Below are 26431 nucleotides of genomic sequence, written 5' to 3' on the forward strand. Positions count from 1 at the left end.
CCGATTACATTATTAAGTACAGTAGGTATAGTAGTGGAGTGCTGAATGAAAGATTGTGTACTCGTAAATGGATTGTACGAGCTGGAGAATTAGGTGAGGAACAGAATGGTTTCCGCGTGGACAGGAGGGCTGAGCATAACTTGTTTGTGGTGAATTAAATTATTAAGAAAAAAAAAAAGGAGGGAGGTAAACTGTATTTCGGTTTTTTGGATATAGAAAAAACATACGCTAGGGTGGATAGAGAAATGTTAGTCAGAGTCTTAGGAAGGATTGGGTTAAGTGAAAAAAATAATCAACATGTATGTTGACACCAGAGCTAAATACAGGCTATACAGGAGAAATAGAGACAGAGTGGGTGAATAGTGAGAGAGTTAGGCAAGGATGTATTTTGTCACCAACCTTTTTCAGTTTGTATACAGAGGAGTTAGCAGCCAGACTGAGAAGAATGACTGCATGAGTAAGAGTAGGGAATGAAAAGATAGGGGTGCTCCTTTATGCAGATGATGTGGTGGTCATGAGTGAGTCAGCAGTTGAGTTGCAGAGTATGTTGGATGTTGTGGATGGATATGAGAGAGACTTTGGAGTTAGGTTTAGTAGTGAGAAAAGTAAGGTGATGATAGTGAATAGGACTGAGGATGAAAGCAATACAGTATGGAGAATTGGAGAGAATGAGTTGAATCAGGCACGAGAATATAAGTACTTGGGGATGTGGGTGAGTCCAAGTAGGTGTGAAAAGACAAAGAATAAAAAGATAGGCCTAGTGAATCAGCAGGTAGGACGATTGGGGAGTGCAGCAAGAATGAAAGCAAGCAAATATGACCTGCTGAGAGAAGTGTGGAAGAGTGTGGCTGTGCTTAGTATAATGTATGGTATGGATGTGATTGCATGGAATGAAAGTAAAATTGACAAGCTAGAAGTGGGACAGAATAGAAGTAGAAGCTCTGAGAGGTGATATGGGATGCAGCACTTTTAGGGAAAGACTAGTTAAAGCCACACTTGGGTACAAGGTTAGGCTGGAAAGAATGGATGATGAAAGAAAAGTGAGGAAGGTATACCTGTGGAATGAAAGTGAGAGTCAATGGAGGAAGAGGTGCATGATAATGACAGAGAAGAGTGGTTTACAAGTGGTATGGGGGATGAGAATGGCTGGGAGGAATCAAAGTGAGCGTGAATGGATCGTGACAAGAGGAGGCAGGGTAGGAACTGAATGGGATGCAAGGAAATGGAAGAGTGAGATAGACAGAGAGGTGAAGTGGGTGGGACTGAATATATGGAAGAATAGGATGGAACGAAAGAGTACCCTGGAATGGTACAAGGAAAAGGAAGCCCTAATGTATGAAAGGTGGTATGATGGCAGCCTGGGTGGTGACCTCTTCCGAGCTAGGGTACAGTGTATGGATGTGAATGCAAGGAACTACAGGTGGTCCCGCAGCAAGGTGTACCAGATGTGTGACATGGGGGAGGACGAGACGGTGGAGCATGTCATGCTGGAGTGTGAGAAGTATGAGAGAGACAGGCATGAGATGATGCAAGTGACCTTGAGTGAATTAGGGCATAAGAGGAATGAAAGAGTGGAGAAGACAGGAAGGGAATGGATGGTGTTGCTGCTGCGATTGTGTAGAGAGACGAGTGAAAGGATGATGGAGGCTGTGAAGGAGTATCTGGAAAGAATGTGGCGAGCGAGGTGTAGAGATCATTAACGAAGAGAAATGCTACTTTTTTTTTCCTTTATATTTTTTCTGTTTTGTCCTCTGCAGGAGCAGCCGATCCAAAGGCCTGGCTCTGGAGCGATCCCGAGCCACCTGTAGCATCAAGATCAAGACCTTCTCCCCTCCCTCCGGCCACCACAGCTCCCTGCCTCCCAACTCCCACGCCCACGGTGATGGCCGACCCCGCCCAGCATCCAAGGTAAGTCTTCACCTGCTGCTTTTTTTCAAAATTCTCCCTGCCGTGAGGTGCCTGTAAGCTCGCCTCCAACCACTGGTATTCTGAAAGCCCAGGTGTTGGCAAAGTGAAGGGCGCCGCCGGTAGTGTTTACCCCTCCCTGACATTGACACCTGCCAATATAGTAACAGGTGCACGTCTGTCCTGAACTACTTCTACCTGACTAATTCGTCGCACCGTTGGTCAATATAATTCAGGTGACACACATTGACAGTAGCTTTGGTCTGAGTTTTAGACATCGCAGCAGTACTGACCATCACGAGGCAGTGTGTGCAGGGCCAGAACACCAGGGAAGTCCTGAACTGCCTGGGTGTTAGCACTCATGATATGGACTCAACACATTCCTCTTTTAGTTTTGCTGTTTTTTTTTTTTTTTTTTTGTTGGATATTTTGTAATCCATATACTGGCAAGAATTTGGTTTATCCATATATATATATTAAAGTACACAACTCTTGTATGTACCTCATCCCTAGTGTTGATTTATGTTGCATCAGTCACATACTTTCGGAAAACTTAGTCTTTCACCATACTCTCGTTTCAGGACGAAGCTAGGTACTTTTCTGGTAATTTTTGACCCATTTTGAATGAATCTGCTCTTAATTTTTTTTTTTTTTTTGCAAATCAGTTCTTTCTTATATTATCCCTCCCCCATAAAACATACAAAGTACTGTATTGCAATGAAAAAAAAAAAAAAGGATTAATACAAAACAGACTGAAATGTACCAGAAGAAAATAGTTTTGTTATTGCAAAGTACCTCAAAAGTAACAGTTCAAAATTTTTACTGTTACTGCTGTAGAGAGCACTCACTGCTGCCACTGGCTGTGCCAACCTATTGAAACTTATTTATTTAACCAAAATTAACCTAACCTTAAAGTTCTTTAACCTTATCTAGCCTAACCTTGCTTATGTAATCTTTTTAAGGCGGCACGCATTGTTTATGTCTTTATTAGAATAAATTAACTTTACTCATCTCAATAAAACTGATCTACTAAAGCAAATTATCCTTACCTAATGAGCAATGCTAAGAAATTAATATGAAGTGAACAACTTATTTCTCTTCTTCATTAAATCTGTCGGTACAATGGTAATATTTGAGGTGACAACCTGCCTGTTTAGAATTCTTCCATAGACTGATTCAAATCAGGTCACTTCTTTTCACAAACCACTATGATTGGCCTGATTTATTATGTATATATTACTTTTTATTGATCAGTGGCTGTATGCTTAAACAAAATCACTGTGTTTAATTTCGTGCATGCACAAATAATGTGATAATACACACACACACACACGAATGAACACATTGAGTAGCATTCTTAACTTTCTCAAGTCCTCATTGCCCATCAGTCCATTACACGTGCAGGTGTCCCAGTGCATTAGCTTGTTCTCCCCCAAAATTATGAATCTTTAAAAATTGCTGTCAGTGTTATAAACTATTTATGATGATTATGTATGGATTCAAATTACTCAATAAGAAAACTCTACATGATGAGAAGGTAAGAAAAGCTATGTTGATTAAGGTGAAAGGGTAACAGTTTCTTCATGTATTGTACATGATCTGTGGTATTTTTTACAAGAACAGCCTTTATTTGCAGTTTTATATTTGTAGTTTGAGGTAACTTATTGAATGGTCATTAATAAGAATGGGTCTCTTTTGTAATACATCACTCTATTAACAGCTGGTGCATTGTCTCAATTGTAGTTATGAGCTTCAGTAATATTTTGTTGTAATTGTACATTTTCTTCATATACTAGAAAAGAATCACTTGCAGCAAGATGGTGCGAGTCATATCAGTCCATCACTTCACGCGTCAAGATGTGGCTGGCCTGGAGCGCTCAGGGGGACGAGGAGTCACTAGGGGAAAAGATGACATCCTCCTGGTTGGTGGGGAACACACTGTGGACATCCGTGATCTCAAGGCTGGTGGATCTTTGCAAGGCAGTTTCCCCACAGTTGATCTGGTCCAGCAAATTGTTTATTGTGAAACAGGTACATCAAAATTCTGTTTTTTTTTGTGTGTGAAAGTGTCTGTTAAATGCAAATAGAATTAACTATAGGCTGATTATTAGGCAAATGTTGTTTCTATGCTAAAACAATGGCTTTTTATATCAGGTAACTTCGTGGTCACATTAGAAACCAAGCCAGCCAGACATGGTGGTGATCACAGATATGTACGAGTATATCTTAACTGGGATCAGAGCACCACCAATCAGCCAATGAGGGCCAGGATTGCCGGACGTGTCACACCTAGCAGCCAATCAGGTGTTGCTAATTTAGAAATGGTGGAAATTCCTCTTCGTAAACCAGCAGAGTTCATTGCCTGCTGTCAGTCAACTGGAAACATTGCTGTGGCTTGTGGCATCAGTGTGACAATATTCAGGTTCTGTGAAAAGACCCATGATCTTTCAAAAGTGAAATTCATTGATTTTGAAGAGTACATGGAACTTGACATGTCCTTCATTGTTAAGGAAGTTGCCATGTCAGAGGATTTGATTGGTTGTATATCAGAGTCAGAAGCACATATCTTTCAAATTACTATCAATTCACAACTTTTGAAAGCAAACTCTGAAGAAAAAGAGAGCAAACCACAAGATAAGCGGAGCAAGTCCCGTTCCAAGTCTAAGACGGTCAGCATCAAGATCCCCTGGCCGCAGTATTGACTCCATGAGCTCTGGGGGCTTGATGAAAGAGCGTCTCAAGAAGGAGGTTAGTTGTCACTGTTTCATTTTGTATGTTGAATTAACATCTTTGTGAAAGTATTTAGACATTTAGATCGTGCATTTTGTGGTAGGGATAAGAAGCATATAATGGTGGTGTGTTTGCTGGGGATGGTGATTGATATGGTAGGGGATAGGCTCGACACACACTTGGCAGATGATGGTACCAAACTCATTGTATTTATCAGCGCAGGAGAAAACAATCTTGGTATGGTTAGGAGTGAGTTGTTCAGGAGGTTTTAGATGGTATTTGTGTAAGATTAGGAACAAGGGTGGGATCCTGGTGGTGTGCAGTATCTTACTAAGGATAGGTCTTGCAAGTGAGTGGCTGTCCAGGTCTATTGCAGTGAATTCTGGACTTTCAGGTTATTATAAGAGCAATGGATGAGCATTCATTAACAACTGGGATCTCTTCCATGGCCAGGATGCCTTGTATGCCAGGGATGGAGTGCATTTATCACACAGGGTTTTGAGTTTTGGATGGAACACTTGAGGGAGAGGTGAATGCACTCAAGCACTTTTTTTGTTAGTTAGGAGAGAGAAAAGGCTTGTAAGGACAATAGAAAAGACAGAATAGTTTAAGTCTAGAAAAGTAACTAGCTCAGTGAAAGCAAGGAAGAGCTTGAGTGTTTATTGTACAAACTAGAAGGGTTTTGAATAAAATAGATTTGCATAGAGGAACATCATTGCATTAACAGAAACTTGGTTAGACAGCCAGGTAAAGTATTTAATCTGGAGGTTAAAATTGATGGTTATACACTATTCCATAAGGACAGGGAAAATAGGAAAGGAAGAGGTGTATTGTTGTATGTTAGGGATGCATTGCAATATTGCATTAACATTAGAATTAATTAATTAAGACAGCAAAACATAATCCTTATGGGTGGATATCAAGGATCACTATCAATAGTATGGGTTTAGTGTTCAGGCTACCAAATGCTACAAGTGAAATCAACTCGTCATAGGAGGAAATGAATGGAGCAGCCAGGTAGTCAGGTATGTGTGGTGGGCAATTTCAGGAATATTGATTGGAGCTTGATGATGGGCAAATGTAAGCGTGCCTCCCCTCCTCTTGCGGCCTCATTGCACAAGTCTTTGTTCTTCCTCTCATCCCTATTCTGTCCAACTGTCTAATACAAGAGTTAACCAGTATTCTGTCATTCATACCTTTGGTAAACTCTGGAACTCCCTGCCTGCTTCTGTATTTCCATCTTCCTACGACTTGACTTCTTTTAAGAGGGAGGTTTTAAGACATTTGTCCATGTCTTTTGGATAATTCTTAATATCTTTATGGGAACTGGCAATCCAGTTGGCTTTTTTTTTTTTCTGCCCTTGGCCAGTTTTTCCTCATGCATAAAAAAGAGTGAAGAGGAATTTCTTAAGGTCATTCAGAATAATTTTTTAAAACAGAAAATTTTTGAAACCACAGGGGGAATAATATTCTGGATTTTATTTTGACAAATAGGGAAAAAGCAGTTACACAAGTAGATGTTAGGGGGCAGCTAAGTAACAGGGCAGGTAAATGTTGATAAGGTGTATAAATGTTTTGTGGATAGACTATATACAGGCCAAGTGGAATCAAAAGCTTTTCGTCTCATCAATTCCCCTTCTCTGACTGACTCTTCAGCCTCTTTCTCACCACCGTAATGTTGCATTTCTTGTTGTCTTCTACCATTTTTTTCATGCTAACTGCTCTTCTGATCTTGCTGACTGCATCCCCCCCTCCTCCTGGAGCCTTGCTATAGAAGTCTGCAGCCTTGCTGTACAAGTCATTCATCTTCTCATCCCTAGTCTGTCCAACTCCCTAATGCAAGAGTTAAAATAGTACTCTCAAACATTCATACTTTCTCTGCTAAACTCTGGAACTCCCTACCTTCTTTCTGTATTTCCATCTTCCTGTGACTTGACTTTAAAGAGAGACGTTTCAAAACATTTGTTCCTTTCTTTCAGCTGACTTTGTTGACATGTAAGGGAACTGGCAATTAAGTGGGGTTATTTTTATATTATTTTTTTTCCCTCCTTGGTCAGTTTCTCCTCTTACATAAAAAAAAAGTAGCTAACATCCCACAAGATCACACAAGAAGGACTAAGTGGATGACAGATGGATTGGAACACTACATAGGATGGAAGAGAAATATACATATAGAAAATTAAGGCAGGAGATGAGATTTTAAGGTTGCAATATCACAAATCAGTTAGAACCATTCAGAGGTTAATAAAGGAAGCTAAAAACAATTAAGAGTTGAATATAGCCAACCAGGCAAAGATGGATCCCAGGGGATATTTTCAGGTGCGTAGGATAAAAAATAGAGAAGTAGGTCCTTTAAAAGCACTTAATGGAGAGCTGGTTAGTTCTGGAGTGAAGATTAGTAAAATTGTAACTGTCATTACTCAGGAAAACCTGCAGAAAATTCCAGATAGTGAACAGATTTCTAGAGCAGAAGAGAATGAAAAACTGACAGATATTATTATAACTAAAGGGGTGATAGAACATGAGATAGATTGGCAAAAAAAATTCAAGTCAACAGGACATGATGAAATATATCCAAGAGTACTTAAGGAATGCAAAGAGATCATCAGTGAGCCATTAGCATTGGTCTTTAGGATGTCTGGAGTCAGGTGAGGTACTGATAATGTGGAGGCAAGCCATTCTTGTACTCATATTTAAGAAGGGAGATAAAACTCTGTCTAATTATATACCTGTCAACTTACTTCAGTTGTAGGTAAGTTAATAAATTCAATAATAGTGAAGAACATTATGCAGCACCTAGACGAACAATTAATCACTCAGCATGGCTTCATGAAAGAAAAGTTGTACATTACAAATTGTTGAATTTTTATAGTAGAGTTTATGAGACAGCAGATAATGGTGATAGTTATGACATCATACTGTATACCTGGATTTTAGTCAAACATTTGATAAGGTATCACATCAGAGGTTCTTGAGAAAGGTTAGGGTGCACAGAATTGAGAGAAAATATTAGGCTGAATCATGTCGTGGGCAGGCAATAGGAGGCAGAGAGTTTTAATAAACAGCTGTAATTCTGAATGGGGCCAAGTAGTTAGTGTGGTGCCATAGGGGTCAGTTTTAGGGCCATTGTTGTATTTAATATATATATATATATATATATATATATATATATATATATATATATATATATATATATATATATGGATAGTGGAATTAGTAGTGATATTAGTAAGTTAGCAAGATGACAAAGATAGATATATTGATTAGGTCAGATTCAGATGCCATTGTAGATTTAGATAGGATGAATAAATGGAAAGACAGATGGCAAATACAGTTTAACTAACAAATCCAAAGTACTGAGTGTAGGTAGAGGAAATCCACACATTAAGTACACAATAAACAACAAGGCCAGGGTAGGTTTAGAACAGTGGTTCCCAAACTGGGGGCCATGGCCCCCTGGGGGGCCATATAGCAGAATGTAGGGGGCCATAATCTGAGGCTATGCATAAATAAAACCAAAGGAGTTTAGCGGGTAGGTAGCCAGTGGAGGGAACTTACAGGTTCAGTACAGGTTTGTGCAATGCCTTGCTGCCAGACACATGGGTAATACGTCCCTTTTTTTTCTTTTTATCTGATTCTGTGTTCTTGACATAAAACAAGACATGGGGATGTATTAGGGAAGCAAGATAATTTTAACTCAACATAATTCTAATCTAAGGCTTCCTAAGCTGTGTATTCTGTATGATAACCTGGTCTTGAATCTTACGTATCAGCAAGGATGTTCATATTATTCAGTTAACCAGACATTCACAGTTACAACATTGATCACCGTGTGTGCCTCCCCATATAATCAGTTTCCTCCCACCTGTGAATACTTCAGTATTATATGAACTTAAGCCAACATCAATACCACTTTAATGGTAAGTAAGCCCTGCATCATGAAGTATATTAAGAAGGTAAATAATATCTGCTGTATTTATGCACATTCTATAACTTTTTTGTAACGTTAAATCTAACTTCCTTTCTACCTCATATTTATCATTTTATTATTCTAATCATGGGTGATGACATATGTTTGCGGTGTTAGAAATAGCAGTTTTTTGTTTGTGCATTGCAGGTACAGTGATGGCTTCTAATAAGAAACGCAACTATGATGACAACTACCTGGATTTTGGATTTACAAGCATCACTGATAAAGGTGTAGTGAAGCCTCAGTGTGTGATTTGTCACAAAATACTCACAGCTGAATCACTAAGGCCCAGTAAGCTTAGATTACATCTGGAAACCAAGCATCCTCAACATGTTGGCAAAGATCGTTCCTTCTTTAGTCGACAAGAATTGAACATGAAGAGACAGCGACTTGATGCCAGTGGTTCCTTTCATCAACAAAATGCTGCCGTAGTGGAGGCATCATTTCTTGTAGCCCTTGAAATAGCAAAGAAAAAGAAGCCTCACACAATTGGGGAGGAATTAATTTTGCCATGTGCCAAAACAATGGTAAAGCTTGTTTTGGGTGAGAAAAGTGCTGAAAAGCTGAATGCTATTTCACTCTCAAATAATACAGTGCAACGCCGAATCTCCCAAATATCTGATGACATCAGAGAGCAGGTGATACAGGAAATCAAAAGAGCTGGATTATTCAGTATTCAACTCGATGAGTCCACTGACGTCCAGTCCTGCTCACAACTCCTGGCTTTTGTAAGGTATGTTCATGATGAGGATCTGAAGGAGGAATTCTTGTTTTGTGAGCCTCTTGAACAATCTACAAAAGGTGAAGATGTAATGCAGAAACTTACAGAATTCTTTGAATCTGAAGGTCTTGACTGGGGCAATCTTTGTGGGATATGCACAGACGGGGCTCCAGCCATGTTGGGTTCTCAGTCAGGTTTTGTTACAAGAGTTATACAAAAAGCACCAAATGCTATCCTCTTCACTGCATGATCCACAGGCAAGCTCTTGCATCAAAAACGCTACCCTCAGAATTACAGGACACTCTGAATACAATTATAAAGACAGTTAACTTTGTAAAGGTAGTGCTCTTAACACACGCCTTTTCAAGAGACTCTGCCAAGATATGGATGCAGCTCATGAGACCCTCCTATTTCATACAGCAGTTCGCTGGCTATCAAAAGGAAATGTAGTTCAACGTGTATTTGAGCTCAGAGAAGAGATCAGCCTCTTTCTCAGAATACAGAACAAGCAAGATTTGCTGTCAGCATGGTCTGCAGATAGCTTCGAAATACGGCTAGCCTATCTTGTTGACATATTTAGACAGTTGAACACACTGAACCTGGAACTCCAAGGGAAAGGAAGCTTGATAATCGATTTTGTGGACAAAATCAAAGCTTTCATTCGTAAGATGGAGAATTGGAGGCGCAAAGTTGGAATGGGAAACTTGGCAATGCTGGAGACAGTGTCAGAAATTGTAGAGAAGTGTGATGCTGCTACGCAGAACTTGATTACCCAACATCTTGAGGCCTTGGAAGGGGAGTTTAAAAGATACTTCCCAGATATCCAAAGCCTAACTTCTCGGCTAGTAAGGGCCCCCTTCACTGCTGCAGTGACATGCATTCCTGATGACAATGATGATGGCCAAACTGAGCTGTTGACACTTCAGGAGGATTCAGGAGCTAAGATGAAGTTTGAAACTGAATCTCTCACAGTATTTTGGTCATCAATGGCAGCTTCATACCCAAACTTATGTGACTTAGCTTTTCGCCACCTCCTACCATTTTCATCAACTTATTCCTGCGAGGCTGCATTCTCTCAACTACTCCACATTAAAACGAAATATCGCAACAGACTTGAAGTGAAGCATGACCTACGGTGTGCTTTAAGTGAAACAAAACCAAGAATCAAGAAGCTTGTTGATAATCTGCAACATCACCCTTCACACTGAGTGGAATGGGGATTCAAAAGTGAAGGAAACATGAACGTGGCATGAACGTTCAGAAGCAAATGGTCTGGGAGGAGGTGGGTGTGTGGCCACTGAAGGCCATGGTTGTGGCAGTTAATTATGACTCCCTATGATAGCATTTCATTTCAGAATTACAAAGTTATCAGATTTGTAAGATTCAAAGATCAGATCACATTGCGTGGGATTAATACACTTTTTCAATCCAGTGGAATTTCTTTGTTTCTTATTTTTTTGCTTATTGCTGAAACAGCTTTTCACAATAATGCAATTTTAATTACTCTACATATGAATTTTTAATGTGCATTATATTACTTCTTTAGTACCATTTCAATAATTATAGGAGATTCAGCAAAGGCAAAATACAAATTTCTTTATTAATAATTAATAAAAGAAAAAATAACAAATGGAATCAATAAAATTACAGGATTTGCTAGAGTGGTTTTTATATGGACCTAATGAGTGTAGGACTGTAGACAGTCACGGGTTATGGTTGTGGGGGGGTCCATGGACAAGGATCATGTATGAAAAGTGGGTAACGACCAGAAAAAGTTTGGGAACCACTGGTTTAGAATATGAAAATATTTAGGATTATAGTTAGTGCTGACCTCAGTCTGAGAAAGCAATACGTAGAGGCTAGAAATAATGCAAATTGGATACTAGGATTAATTTTTCATAATGTTAAAATAGAAATCCTGAAGTAATATTAAAAGGATGCGAGGGATGAGGGATATTTCCTATGAAGCAAAATTGAAGCTTCTAAATTTGTATTCCTAATAAGAGATGTATGTTAAGAGGACCTAATAGAAGTGTTTAACTGGTATAGGGGATAAGATAACAAAGGGGACATGAGCGAAGTTCTTATAATCTGTAGCTAGGATAGAACCAGAAATAATGGGTTCAAGCTTGAAAAAGTTAGGTTTAGGAAAGAACGGGAAGGAACTAGTTTTCTAACAGTGGTTAATGAATTAAACAGACTCAGTAATCTTGTTGTTAGTGCTGAGTCAATAGGGAGCTTCAAAAGAAGATTAGTCATATTTATGAATGAGGTTGATAGTTGGATTTAACCCTAGAGCACGAAGTCCAGAATTTCTTCCGGCCGCTCAAGGTGATAACGTGATTCATATATTTGGCAATGCTCTACAGTACTGTCGCTCCCTATAGCTGCAGGGCTTCATGAGATGTGTTGAGTGGTGGCTTTACAGTCTCAATTTCTTTGCGGAATTTTCTTGTAATAGGCATTTCGGGTAGAATTGTCCAGGGATTTGCATTTGTGGGTGATTTATAAACTGGATGGAAATCTCCTGACATTTCTTTTTATATAATATTTTGTGGAACCTTATGCATATTATTTTATAAACTGGTATAAACAATAACAGGAAACTATGGGTATGCATACTAAATTTTTCGCTGATGAGGAACTGACTGATATCTTGATCCGGTCTCAAATCTGGTCCATGGACAAAAGTCTTTGATGGGATGCTGAATGCCGCATGTGGAAATACATACATAATTAGCAATGAAAATGTCATTAGGGGAGGTGTCAAACCAATGAATAGGCTAACATGCATGCTATTGTTGGGAAAGGCTTTCATCATACCACAGGCCAAATGATGGCAGTCATCCCCTTCTTTGCCATTCAACCTTCACTTTGAACTCCCATCAATGGACAGTGCTGTAGAGTCACCAGGGACATCATTTGCTGACAGGAAGCCCACTTTGGTGCAGTGTTCTAATTGCCCTAGCAGGCTAGAAAAAAAGACCCAGCACCAGTGCAACAGGTGTGCCAATCTCAAGTGCCCTTGTCACCTGTACCTGGTCTGTGGTGACTTTATATAGAGGCAAGATATACCAAACAGTACAGTAATGTATATGTGATGTTTTGGTATCATTTATGCCACATTAGTCTTGGTAACAATGTGAAGAAAAATTTGCTAATGACTTTTTTTTTTTTTTTTTTTTTTTTTTTTTTTCTCCATGTCTCCCATACAGCTGTCAGTGGAGGTAGGTGGGATGCATAGAGATTAGATTCAGATGACCACTATACCTTCACACCAAAGGAAATGTGCTATGCACCAGGGTCTTTTTTTTTTTTTTTTTTTTTTTCTCCATGGTTATTTAGGCTGACACATAGCAGGACCGTTATTTTTTTTTTTTAGTAACTTTTTTTTTACCGTATGAGAACATCAATAATTTAAATTGTAAAATAGGCTAATTGTGACATATCGAGGAAGAAAGATTATATTTTCATTGCAAGTTTTGCAATAAAAAATGAAAAAATTGAAGGCAAATATTTTATTTATATTTTTCAAAACTGGGAAAAATTCTCCCAGGGTTTGTATTTAAATGAAGAAAATATAGAGTTTGTGTTTTAGGGTTAACCAGTTTTCTTCACACAGACTGCCATGTATAGGCCTGGCAGTATCTTACTGCTTCCTTAAATTTCTTACATTCTTGTGTTCTTATTTACAGGATTCCTTGGTATCCATAAGAGATGCTGATGACTATGTAGATTTAAGTGAACTTACGTGGGTGCCAACATTATCCTATGGTCGTAGGCGTCCTGCTGAAGACAGTCGATTTCTCCTGTTTCCCTCCCTTGTAGGAGCTGCTCAGTGTGGGCCGGTAGCTGAACCAGGGGAGGTCATTGGTCCTGTAAGGTGAGATGCAAATTTTTCTCATTCAATTAAAAGTCCTATAAAGTAAAATGTCATGATAATGCAAGTAGGCATAGTGAACTTGTTTAAGTCCTCTTTGATTTTCAGCTCAGCCCGATGCTCCAGTGTTCGCATGAAGGTTCTCACCACAAACTCTTCAGGAGTGAAGCTTCCAGCAAATGTGTTTGAAGCTGTGACTCTCATCCACCGGCGAGCTGACCATACTAGTGATCCTGATATTCCCTTCTCCAACCTCATGTTGATGGCTGTGTATGATTCAGAGAAGGGAAAGAAAGGTAAAACCTATCATAAGAACTGTGAATTTAATCTTTTATAGATCTTATGATATTTGCTTAGCTCAAAATAATGATGCTGCTTTTTATTTATAGGTTCTAGCTTGAGGATTGATTTAATATATATTATTGTTTGAATTATTTGTCTTGCTGGTTATCAGGAAAAAGAAGGATGCCATTTGATGCCATATTTTGATTCATAACAGTTTTAGGTTATTAATGAAACTTAATATTTTGACCCAGAGTGAATGTTGGTTCTCCCTCTTTTTCAAATGTAAGGATTGAATTTGTGGATTTTCTTAGGGTTTGCTTTAAATTATTGTTGTTTTCATAGTATTGTCCTGTAATGTCATAAATTTTCACTACTGTGAACTACAAAACTTTGCTATGTCTCAGAATATTTTTATTTCAAATACACAGAAAATTTATCTTAATAGATGGTAAAGCAACTCCCCCTCGCCGGCCCTCACACCCACTGCAGCCCTCTGGGTCAGCCCTCAAGGTTGGTGCTTCAGTCTTCCTTACAACTCCTCATGTTGGCCAACTGTACCACATCACTCTCTGCCATGATGCCTTCAGTGAGTCTTGTTTTCTGCCATGTTTGTAATTGATATAAGATTTTGTTAAAGGAACTTGCTTTCAGAGAATATCTTAAACAAGGAACATTGCATATATTTGTGAATTTTAGTTTGAGCAACATAATTTTTTCAACCAACCATTTTCCACATAAATGTTACTCAAACTAATATGGAAAAAATATTGTTATATTGTACTAGTATTGATGAAGCAGAGTTTGGATAAATTGTCAATATAATATCAGATATGCTGCTGAACAATCTGCACTTTCTTTACATCAAGTAATGGTGACAATTCCTCTCCTAGGTAGCAATGTAGTGCGTGGTGGTGTCTTCTCTTACACTGCACCTGTGTACTCGGTGGCACTGGAGCCTTCTCTCCTGCACGCCCTCACACTAACTGGCCTGGAAACTTACACCCTCAGACCACACCCTGTTGTGGTTGTATCACACCTTCCAGAGGGCCTCAACATGGTTGTAAGTGTACTAGAGGATGAAGTGGTTGGTGAAAGTGTGTTGTCATGAAATGTTAAGAAAGGAAGATGCAACAGTCAATCTTGTAAATGTGAAATAACATATAAAATTCAGCAGCTTTTCCTCATTGTTTTGAGAACCAGTGTTGCCAACCTATGTGTTTAGTCTTGTTTTTAGCAACCCAACATTGGTGCCTCTATTCAGTGTTTAATGAGTGTGACTGTAGGGTTAGTAAAATTAGATAAGACTGAGACTTTTTACTTTGTAATTACTTATATGTTTAAAAAAGCAAGCCAGTGTGTCAGGCTAAAGAGTTTTGTTTAATTCTACTCCCAGGTTCCCCCACACTGGGAGGAGACTGTGTGTCTTGTCGGACTGCGGCCCTTCCTTAATGTTGAGACACTCACTCTCACCAAATCTTGCCTGGCTCTGATCGCTGCAAATAATGAGTAAGTAATTTTTTTTTTTTTTTTTTTTTTTTAAATGTAGTAGTTAAAGATTTTCAGTCCCTGGCTTATTTATCCTGTCATTAATCAATTTTTCAGTAGCAGTAAGAAGTCACTCCTAAGAATCTAATCTCAGATATTGTAGGATCTTCTAGGTAAATACAAACCCAATGCATTATCATATAGAATAAGATGATTACTAAAGTCCAAATGATTTTTGTTACACTGTTTACATAAGATGATAATGAATGTTTCAGAGAAATGCCAATAAACTTTCCTTTAATAAGGCTTATATTATCCCTGAAGGGAGTTAATGTAGACCAGATATTTACACCTTTTTGCATCTATGTAGACAGAAATGTGTAATGTTATTGTTTATTCCCCAGAGGTGGTGACAAATCCCACACTGTGTATTCACTCCACCTGCCTAGTGCTGCCAACCTATACAAAGAAATGGTGCGTGTGGGCCGCAGCCACCGCTCTGCCTCTCCCTCTACTTACCTGCACCTACTACTAGAAGCTCATCTGATCCTTACCACAGCCCTGCACCATGAGCTTCCTCAGGCTGAAGAGTCTGATGAAGACCTGTGCTCCTTGTTGCAGGATTCTTCTGCATTGCTTGGTGATTATTATGCCCAGTAAGTCTCATTTGTTTATTGATTTAATCATAAATACAAAATTCCTCATCAAATTGCAGCATGGTACAAATAAAAAGTTATAGTATTGCTAGTTGAAGATATCTCCACTTGTAGATCTTGGTCAGAGCCACCAGGTGTCCATAGTGTTGTCTCAGGAGTGTGGACATAATGTTAGGAGTAGCTAATTATGAATCTTTATTTTCTCAGAGCAGAGGCTGTACTTGAAATTTTAGCTATCTGGAGTATATTATAATGATAATACTAATAGTATATCTTCTCTGAGTAAACTATATTTGAAAGGTAATATAAGAAATCTTCCATAGATACCCCTGTTACATAAGTTAAGTTAAAGTGTGGATGTGGATAGAGTACAGCATACATGATATCCAACATAACAGAAAATGAGGAAAATACAATTGCCTTGACTATACAGAAAAATTATCATACTTTGAGAAATTTGTTGTCTACATTTTATATAATTTGTACAAGAACAATTAATTCTACTGACATCTGATAGTTGAGAGTATGAACTAGAGGTTGTTATATCTCCAATTACTATATGCTTATCTTTATACAGGTGTGAAACAGAGACAGAATGGAAGCAAGCTACTCAGTATTACCAGGTGTCCAGCCTCACCCCTGATGCAGTAGTAGAGAGGTTGGAGCTGCAGTGCCCAGGCCTTGTTCCTGTTGTCTCAGCTCTTCTGCTCCATCCCAACACAGCTCCACTCACTGCTGCACAGGTGAGGTAGTGTGAAATCTGCCTTACCTCAAGAAGTGCTTATGTCCCATTAGAGGCTTGACATTAACTACATAGGTATAATTATGAATCCTGTTTTATTTTCAGGCCAACTGTGTTTTGGAGATGATGGAAAAGATTGCCCCACATAAAGTTTCTTCAATTATTCTACAGTCTAATTGCTTTAAGGAATACAAGAAAGATAAGGTAGGAATTTTGATGAAAGGAATTTGTAAAAAATAAAATTGTTCTGCTTGTTCTGTTAATATATGTTTGCTTTGAAGAACAATAGGTTTGTTTCATGCCAGATTTTGAGTGTATAAAATTCAAACCAGAGTATAGTTGATTTATTGATATATTTTGGTATTAGTAATATTTTTTGTCTTGTGATTGCTTTACTGTGAACTTATCACAACAGGTACTGGCAATAATAAAGACAGAACTGTCCAAGACACAGGAGCCAAGACCAACGGACGTCCTGGCCTTGGCCCTTGTGATTTTGGACAGAGGATCACCTGAACAGGTATGCATACATGCTTGTAGCTAAATTTCTCCTTGCAGACTTGAAGTACTCAAGAGCTAATTGTGCTTCACTTTAGGTAGCAACAGTTGTGGCCTCACTTCGAGCTTACCAGTTGGTAGTGGTGTTGCTGCAGCATTCCCGTCTTCTCCTCACTACACAGGATGGGACAACAACACTCTCCCCTCTGGCACAGGTAAGACTAATTGCAGCTCATTTATGACAAGAAAATTGTCAAAGCAACTTATTTTTTTTATTTTGGGGTTTTATTGTTGAATGCACATTTTACAGGTTCTGGCAGAGCACAAGAAAGAAGTTTTCACGGAGGTGTTTGTGTCCATGATTGGAGAAGGCAGCCTGTCTTTGAATGCCTTTGTGGATGCCTTTATAGCTGTGTATCCAATTGTGTCTTGTGGCCCTGAGTGCAACACACATTCACTTTGGCTAAGAGATTTTCTGGAAAAGTTCTTCTTGGAATATGCTCATAACACTGAAGTAAGTAAATGCTTATAAAAAGATGATCTTGTTCTTTTCATTCTTTGTCAACTTGTGTTTCCATGGCTTGTCTACCAACAATAAAATTAGTTTAACCCCTTCCTCGGCAGAAACAAGTATACTTGTTTTCACTAAATGTTCCGTTTTCAGTCGTCAACGAGTATACTCGTCTAAAATTTGACCTTCAAAAACCAGCTACAGACGTATATATTCGTTTTCACTAAATGTTCCGTTTTCAGTCGTCAACGAGTATACTCTTCTAAAACTTAGACCTTCAAAAACCAGCTACAGATGTATATACTTGTCGATTCTGAGCCTTTCTAAGCCATTCTACGTGTGAAACGAGCATTCTCGTCAAATCGTACGCTTGGCAGAGGCGACAGGGTGGAGCGGTGGGATTTCAAGGACGCTGTTACTAGATTTGCTCCAGCAACCACTGTTGTCACATGGGTGTTGTTTTCATTCACATTACCACTTATTTTTTTTACCCTTTTCAAATCATTTACACCCCAAATGTCTAGTTCAGAGGAAGATAGCGAATATGAACCTTCCTTCAGAAGCTTGAATACTTTTGATGACACTGCCAGTTCATCAGACAATGAATATTTCTCAACAAGTGAGGAGGAGGAGGAGGGCGGTGAGGGGAGAGCTTGGAGTTTATAGGAAGACGAGTTAACTCATATATGTCTACAAAGGTATTTTAAAAAAAAGTTAACCACAAAAATGGGGAAAAACAGTAATTACAAGCTGTTTTCATAATCAGCATGAAAAATACAATATAAAACCAAAATAAAAAAAATTAGTCTGGAAAAGAAACGTTTTTAACTAAAAAATTATTGGGGAAGCGGTTAATTAATATTGCAATATGTACAAAATATATACTCAATAGTTAATTGTGTCTGTCTGTGTGTGTGTGTGTTACAGATCACTGACCAGCGGGACCGCTATGACAGAGCTGTACGAGTGTTGGTGAGCCTTTACCTGGCTAGCCTGATGGGTGCTTTTGGTGACAAGGTATGATGTACATGGAGGTGACATTCTTGATTTTTTTGTTTTACAATACAAATTTAGTGCCCAACAAACTACAGCTCTTGTGACAATTGAGTGATGATAAACAGTCGCACCAATACATGACCAGTATATATATATATATATATATATATATATATATATATATATATATATATATATATATATATATATATATATATATATATATATATATATATATATATATATATATATATATATATATAAACAGGATTAAAATGAGGCCCCACCCATAAGAAAGGGTTAACCCATCAAAGTTGCTGGTTTTGAGTTACAGGTGGGAACTTGTTAATAAGGGGTATAGAATTCTAGTGGAAGTATTGGCATCACAATATTCAACCTTCCTGATGCCAAAATTAAGGCTCAAAGTCAGGGAACTTGGTGAAAAAATTTGGCCAGACCAAGTATCCGAAATCCCTGCAAGAGAGGGGCAAGCCTCACACGTGGGTGGTGCCGCTGAACCAATCAGCGCAGAAGATTTTGCTGTGCCACCACACCCAACCAATCACATGCACTGCTCTTCCGCCCATTGCCTTTACACAAACAGACCAGCTGATGACATCCTGGACTACTAGCAGCAGTGGGAGAACCAAAAATAAAGTGTCACAAAAATTCCATCACTGTGACCACCAACCTTGTAGTGTGGGTGGAGGGATGGAAATAAATCCCCAATCAACCCTCGTTATTCAGTTGGATGGGCATATTTATTTGGTTGGTAAATCTGCTAAGGGCATTACCTGGAACAAAAAGGAGTTTCTAATGATGAACTTAATTGTCTCAAGCCAATATTAAGGATGAGAATCAACCATAGAATGCTTACAATCAGTAATACAATAAAAGGAATAATATTTTATTAGGTATTCGGGGTAGGGGGTAAACAAAATGTACTGGCGGGGGCATAAAAATGATCTTGTAATAAAAATCATATAGCGAGGAAAAGCTAGACCAGACCTTTTTTCATGTCATACATAATAGTTATTACATTGTAAAAGCTTTGAGCCCGATTCTCTCGAATGTAGTGTCGTGAGGGTTATCCCCCTCTTGTGGATTGGGCCTCAAATAATGATCAGGAGTTTCACTTGACAAGCTTTTTTCAGAGAAAATATCCAAGATTGCACATGTATCATTAGCCTTTTGACATCTTACCTGTTACCTTGCTTTATTTAGTACCTGACTTGGTTTTATTAAAGAATACTTGCATATTGTATGTCTAGAATAGCTGGTAATATATGCTAATTTTTTTGTGGATTCCTCAGTCTAAGGAAGACCCAAATTGGAGTGACCAGAGAGTAGCCTTGAAGGAGCTGTATGCACCACGCCCAACTTTCCTAGCCCTTCTGCCTCCATTTAGTCAAGAGCAGTCCCAGAGCAACAAGAGCCAGGCAATAGTTTCTGTTGAAGGAGAAGCCCCTGAAGACAAGACTCCTTCAGAAGTTAAGGAGATGAGGAAAACCTTGTCTTCCTCATTGCTGCACCTTGTGGTTCTTCAAGTAAATGCTCGTGTTTAACACTGCAATTATAATGCCTAACTTTGTTATACTATGCTGATGGTTGAAAATTGAAGTTGTTCAGGATCATGATTAATTTTACACCAGTTGTCTTATATGAAGTTTGATTATTTTAATGTGAAGTCGTGTAAGTTCTCTCAAATATTTGTTCATATTCCAATGCAAATTGTTCTGTTTTTCCTTCTCCTCACTATCCTACATTCACACTCTTTTATTAATTGCCTAACATTTTTCTTGGAGTTCTGCAATGGTAATGTGAATTATTTTTCAGTCTCTCCTAAGCTCTGATCTGCCATCATCAGAGGATCGATCAAATGTTCTCAAGTTTGCCACTGCAAATCCATCTGTTTTGGGTGCCCAGTCTCTCAAGATACTGTGCCTGGATCGTTCACAACAGCTGGATTATATTTTGGAGGAGTTTCCATATGCTCTTCTGCAGTTTGGAAAGGTATTTGTGAGAATCATAGATCTCAATTTGATTTAAAAACACTGTTAAAGATGTCATACAGTAGTTGTTGCTTTTATCTCCTAGTGCTTGTGAATTTGAAGTGCTTACATAAAAGAAAGCAGAAAAAGTGTCATGAGGAATAAATGTGAAAAGATTGTATGAAGGATATAGTGCAGAGATTAGGATTATGGGAATAGCTAATAGGTTGAATGTAATGGACGTGTAAGAATGGAAGATCCTAAAATCAAGTGTGAGCGGTGTGAACTTGATTGAGATAAGCCTTATTAGGGATGATTGATATAGTGTAAATAAGACCTAATAGGGAAGAAGACTCGACAACTTAGTAGAAAGATTGCAGACAAAAATTAAGAGAGCAGCTGTGAGTGGGTGAAGAAGAATGATGCACCCCTTTGACCTACAAGGGGAAGTTTGATGTGGGAAGAAAGGGTACTTAACCTCTTCCTTACCGCAGCCACCACCCAATGTAAACAAAGCGTTCCTCTCCTATACCGCAGCCCCCTGCCCGTGTGCGCACGTGCCTCACGGCCAGATCTACACATTATATTTCTTTCTAACTCAGTGTTATGTACTTTTTTCTAAACATATTTTTGTCATTTTATTAACCCCTTCATTACCGACTCCGTGATCCTGCGCGTACCAACCCCCTCCCCCCAGCACCGAGTTTTTCGAGTGCTCATAATTTCGCATAGGTAGTCTAATGTTCATTTCTATGCCCATATTTAGTCATCTAAGTATTATTTTTCATGTCTTTTGATAGATTTGGTCATGGGATGTATACTTTTTCAAATCGGAAGTTGTTATACATGATTTCCTATGACCTCGTCTGACATGAATAGCTGGAAGCAGTCCAAAGCACTAATGTTATCCCGTGAGATATCAGGATGAACACCTGAAAAATCTTCTACTAGGGCAGGAACAGTGCCAGGACGATGATCAGAAAAGGGATCAGCCATGAGTGTGAAGGTGTGAGGTGAGGGGCTGGGTGGTGTCTCCTCATCGTCACCATCACTCTCATATAGGTCATCACTACTCGCCTCACTGTCATTTTCTGGCAAATATTCATCATCTGAATCACTTGTGAGGCCTTCTGATTGTGTCAGATTATCATCTGATCCTTGCAAGTCATCGTCAAGAGGGGTATAACTCTCAGAATCACTGCTGGAGGAGCACAAAGATGCCATAATGCGACGCGTGTCAAAGTCAAACACACGCGCGTACCAACCCCCTCCCCCCTGCACCGAGTTTTTCGAGCGCTTCTCATAATTTCGCGTAGGTAGTCTAATGTTCATTTCTATGCCCATATTTAGTCATCTAAGTATTATTTTTCATGTCTTTTGATAGATTTGGCTCATGGGATGTTTCAAAGTCAAACACACACACTGATGGGTGGGGCGGTTCACATCACCACCCCCCGCCACCACGGGCCAACGTCCTTGAAACACAAGGTGCCAATTAGTCAATTTGTCACTGTCGTAAATTACAACCATACAAACCGAGAAATATGGAGCCCTGGGTATCATTACTAAGCAATGAAGTACGCACGTACTTCATCGGTTCGGCAGCCGAAAGTTGACATGAAGTACTATGGTACCTCATCGGTAATGAAGGGGTTAATAAAAGAAAACGTAAACATAATCATAAATTGTGCACTAATCATAAATTCAGCACCACACACACTGCACCTGGTGAGGGTGGCCATGAGGCAGTCATAAATAGGCTGCTCCAACTCACTTGCCGAAAGGGTTTCAACACTGCTGTCACTATCACTCTCTCCTATTTCTTTTTCAGGATCATAGTCTGAATCATATTCATCTGGAGAGTCTTCCAGTATATCCTCACTATCTGTCTCATAATTATGATAATCCTCATCGCTGCTACACGAAGCAAACGCCATTATCTCTAACTAGAGGCAATAGAACAGTTTCACCACGGCCGATACTAGAGAACTGATGTTCTTGGGGGGACTGTGGGAATAATATATGTCAAAGAGTAGTGATTGGCTTATAGTTTATGCATGAAAAATTAACTCCGATATTGATTGGCTAGTGGGGGGGATGGTTTTGTTACGCTGGGGTGGCTGAAAATAACGCCTCCAGTGTTTTTTTGTTTATAGTGAACCATGTGGAGTATGAAAAAGGCAAAATCCGCACTCAGGCCACGGTTATACACGGAAATGTATTGGTGTGGTGCGCGCGTACACGGCAGCATCTTCTTGTACCACGAGGTCGCTTTTGCGCGTGGTACGCACGTACCACAAAACAGTGTTGCGGTAAGGAAGGGGTTAAGAAGGAGCCTTGTTCTAGACTGAAGTGTCCAAGCTGTGTGGCTGATCTCAATGAAATGAGTATGGGAGTACTTTCCATTGGGGGCCAAGGTGCTAAGAGTGGTTTGAATGTGAAAGTAGTGTGCCTTCTTCCTTTGGGGTTGACATTTGGGATAGGTACGTAAGTTTAAAACAAGACCTGCAAAACAAATACGTGCAGCCATTATTAACATGGTATTTAATTTCAAGGTTTTTTGCTTGATGGTTTTGCAGTGTTTAACCGTTGTTCATTTTGTCCTTTGCAGGATATGTACGAGTCCCCCATGGAGTGGGAAGAACTTGTGACAAAGTTAATAAATTATAAATCCAGCCTCTCAGAATCAGATCCAACTTATCATGTTTACTTGGATGTCTTGAATGGTAAGACCAAATTACATTATATCACTTATTATTCAGCCTCCATTTTTTTATTTTCATGCACCTGTATCACTAATACTATATAATAATTTGTATTTTGTCATATTAATTGCTTCTTAAAAAATACTGTAAGGAATACATTTGTGTAGCTCCTAACTTATTAAGAGTATAATTTGATGCTCTTCTATATCAAGAACAAGCCTTGTTTGGCACATGATTAAAGTCAAATAGTAAATTTCAGTTAAATGTCACATGAAGAAAGAAAGTAATTAGGTATTTTGAAGGCACACAGGAAATGTATACTGGAATAAATCATCAATATTATAAATACTTTACTGGTCTTGAATATTGCATAAGTCTTTACTTTCAATCCCATTTTGGTGAATAATAATTATATGGATGTGATTATTTGTTTTGTTAATATTGACTTTTTGTCTACAGCTGTACTAGGTGAATTGGTTTTGACTGCACCTTTAGATATCTTCATGAGGATCATCCCCAGTAGCCGCCATGAAGAGTTCAGAGGGCACATCCGGCAGTGCCACTCTGCTGCCTTGGCAGTCCACCTTCGCAATTCTCTAATGACCTATGCCAAGAATGTGTTGACACAAATGGCAAAATAACATGTACTACTGATTGACAACTCCAGGTGATGTCTAGTCATTAGACATTATGTAAATATTATTAGCAGAGCTGAAAGGAGGAATGTGCTTTGTTTTTGTTGATGAGAAGGAAACAACAGTTTGGAAAAAAAAATTAGGACAAAATGTGACATCAGGTCAAATCTTTCCTCTTGTAGGCTATTGATCATTTTATCGTCACTTGGCTTCACACTGATTATGCTCTTCCTTCCAGCTTATCTGGCTCTTAGTCATTAAAAGTTTTGGGAAAGTGGATTGAATCTCTAGTATTCTAGTCATTTGAATGATTCAAGTACTTTGAATATTTATGTGCTACCATATATGGAACTTCAGATTACTTGTCTTTCCCTTTTGGGTAGCCTTTGTTCTTTCCATAAAGGATGATCATGGCAAAGCTTTCAATCACTCAACATACTTATATATGATTGTTATGCAATTGGCTACGAGAAAGGGGAGAGTAATGTGTTAATACTATGGGAACAGTATGCTCCAACAAATTTAGTTGTTGACTGGTTATTAGATCGAAACAAGATCACAGTCAACAATTACAAAAATAGTAATGGCTTAGAAGATAGGTATAGATGTAACTATTGGAAATTGATCTGAAGGGGGATGTATTGTAATAAATGAAAGAATACAGGCAATGCCAAGAAGGGAACTCTTACATGTCTCTCATACAAGCTCTATTTGTAAACCATGCAGAGTAGGGAGGATGTCTGCTAGTGTGTGGTAACTTTTAGAACTTTCATGGAGCACTATTATTATGACAACCCTTTTAAAAGACATAGAAGTAAGTAGCAAGGAATATGTGATAATTAGATATTCTTGTTAGGTAGTCTTGTTGCTTACAGTAGCTAAAAATGTTTTAAGTGACCGGGTAACAACGATCATAGTTTAGGAAATTTTTTAAAGTACGGTGATCGTATATGTACGATTGTAGCATCGCATGCGGAGAAGCGGGGATCGTACCGGTAATCATGATTTTTCCGCGCTAAATGTTTGAATCTCTCCCCTTCACTATTGGTCCTGGGGCAAGTGGAGGTATCTGGCATCTTTTCTTGTTCACCTGCTTGAGCCTTGAGACATATGTTCCCTCACAATGTCATATTTTCCCATTTCAAGGCGACATCTGGCAACCCCCGTCACCCGGAGGGAGGAAACGGTACTCCTAGTGATGTTATGTCAGTGTTACTCGGTAGATGACATTGAGGAGTGATGAAAATGAAAATGGATTTTTTTTTTACTGAGACAGAAGAAAGTGAAGACTCCAGTAGTGATTCTGATAGTGATCTGGGAGACAGAGACCAACCCTTACAACGACGTTCATAACCCTCCTCACGTAGCCTATTCCCCTCCAGCAATGCGCTGGTGTGTGTCACCCATGGTTGCCTCTACAGGACTGTGCTTGTTGGCCAATTCACGTGAATCCCATTGCTAATAAGAGTTGCCAGATTCCAATTATTATAGAAACCCACAATTCTTGTAATATGTAGTTTCTTTTTCTTTTCCAGTTTTACACATCATTTCATATACCTGAGTTAGCATTTTCTTGACATTAAAGTGCAATTCTAAGAAATTGACTTGAGGCCTGTCCAAACGAGTGGGCCTGATCAGCAGGCATGCCCATTAAGAGGCACACTTGATGGGCAAACGGTCTAATTGCCCAAGTGCCCGTCAAGCGAAATCACTGAGGTGGTGCCCGGTAGCTGGAGCTTTGACCCTGCCAGACATAAAAGTTAATATCGTGAACCCACAGCAGGCTTTCCTCCCACATCCCACGTCATTGTAACACAGTTCACATTTCACCATGTCAACCCCGGAGAACTCAAGCAAGCCACCTGCCATTTATTAGTCTAAAGCACTGACTAGCATGTTGACTTCTTTATCATGAGAATCCATGTTTATGGAATGTGAAGCTGGAATGCTATAAGAATAGAGAGACAAACGCATAACAGCACTGAAGACATTGCTACAGAGATAAGAGAGCATGGTGCTTCCGTTACGACAGATGACATAAGAAAGAAAATGACACCATGTAACCAGTTTCGGCATGAATGCAAGGTGAAGCATTCACAAAAGTCAGACTTGCTAAAAATTGCTTCTGCTGTTATGCTGTCTCTCATGTTTGTATCCTTTTCATTATGTAAGGCTTCACCTTTGCTAGTAAAATATACAGAGTGCTTACACTCATTCTCATATAATTTCTGATGTCTAGTTCATGATGTGTTGCTTTCATATACAGTAATACCTCTAAGATATGAACGCCCCAACATATGATTTTTTTTTTTTTTTTTTTATATATGACGAAAAATTTCATAATTTACGCCTTGAAAAACGAAGATATTTTTAAGATACGAATAGCCATCGGTAGGTGGCGCAGCAATCGCTTGGTTACCCGCATCCACCCGAATATTGAGTTCGCGTTGTTCATCCATTGTGCATGCATGTGTCTGTGCTCCTCGGCAGTGTGTATTTTTCTTAAGTTTTGTGAACTCAAGACCTCATGATCATGGGTCCCAAAAGTAAAAATAAGGAGGCTGAAAAGAAGAAACTTAGAAGTCTCGCAATGGATATGAAACACAAGATCATTGCAAAATATGAACGTGGTGTGCATATCTGTGACTTGGCCCTGTGCACTAATGCTAGTAGTAACTGTAAAGTCAAACCATTGTTGGTTAATCATTCTGAGAACCCCAG

At 39.0% G+C, this 26431-nt stretch overlaps 1 protein-coding gene across 1 annotated transcript in view; it reads left to right on the top strand.

Annotated features, from left to right (window-relative positions):
• LOC123513029 (Hermansky-Pudlak syndrome 3 protein-like) overlaps positions 1-26035 on the top strand; it is a 31454-nt gene extending 5419 nt beyond the window's left edge. Inside the window, 20 exon segments of the mRNA XM_045269839.1 lie at positions 1758-1908; positions 3702-3936; positions 4060-4570; positions 4572-4653; positions 13022-13209; positions 13315-13502; positions 13937-14077; positions 14382-14551; positions 14885-14997; positions 15381-15632; positions 16210-16375; positions 16480-16578; positions 16790-16894; positions 16971-17087; positions 17183-17386; positions 18311-18400; positions 19693-19926; positions 20216-20392; positions 22982-23096; positions 23535-26035. Coding sequence (XP_045125774.1) covers positions 3723-3936; positions 4060-4570; positions 4572-4653; positions 13022-13209; positions 13315-13502; positions 13937-14077; positions 14382-14551; positions 14885-14997; positions 15381-15632; positions 16210-16375; positions 16480-16578; positions 16790-16894; positions 16971-17087; positions 17183-17386; positions 18311-18400; positions 19693-19926; positions 20216-20392; positions 22982-23096; positions 23535-23716 — 3348 coding nt within the window. The 5' untranslated portion in view covers positions 1758-1908; positions 3702-3722 and the 3' untranslated portion in view covers positions 23717-26035.
• The last annotated feature ends 396 nt before the right edge of the window (positions 26036-26431 follow it).

This window comes from Portunus trituberculatus, chromosome 35, assembly GCF_017591435.1.
Source record: "Portunus trituberculatus isolate SZX2019 chromosome 35, ASM1759143v1, whole genome shotgun sequence".
Classification (NCBI taxonomy): domain Eukaryota; kingdom Metazoa; phylum Arthropoda; class Malacostraca; order Decapoda; family Portunidae; genus Portunus; species Portunus trituberculatus.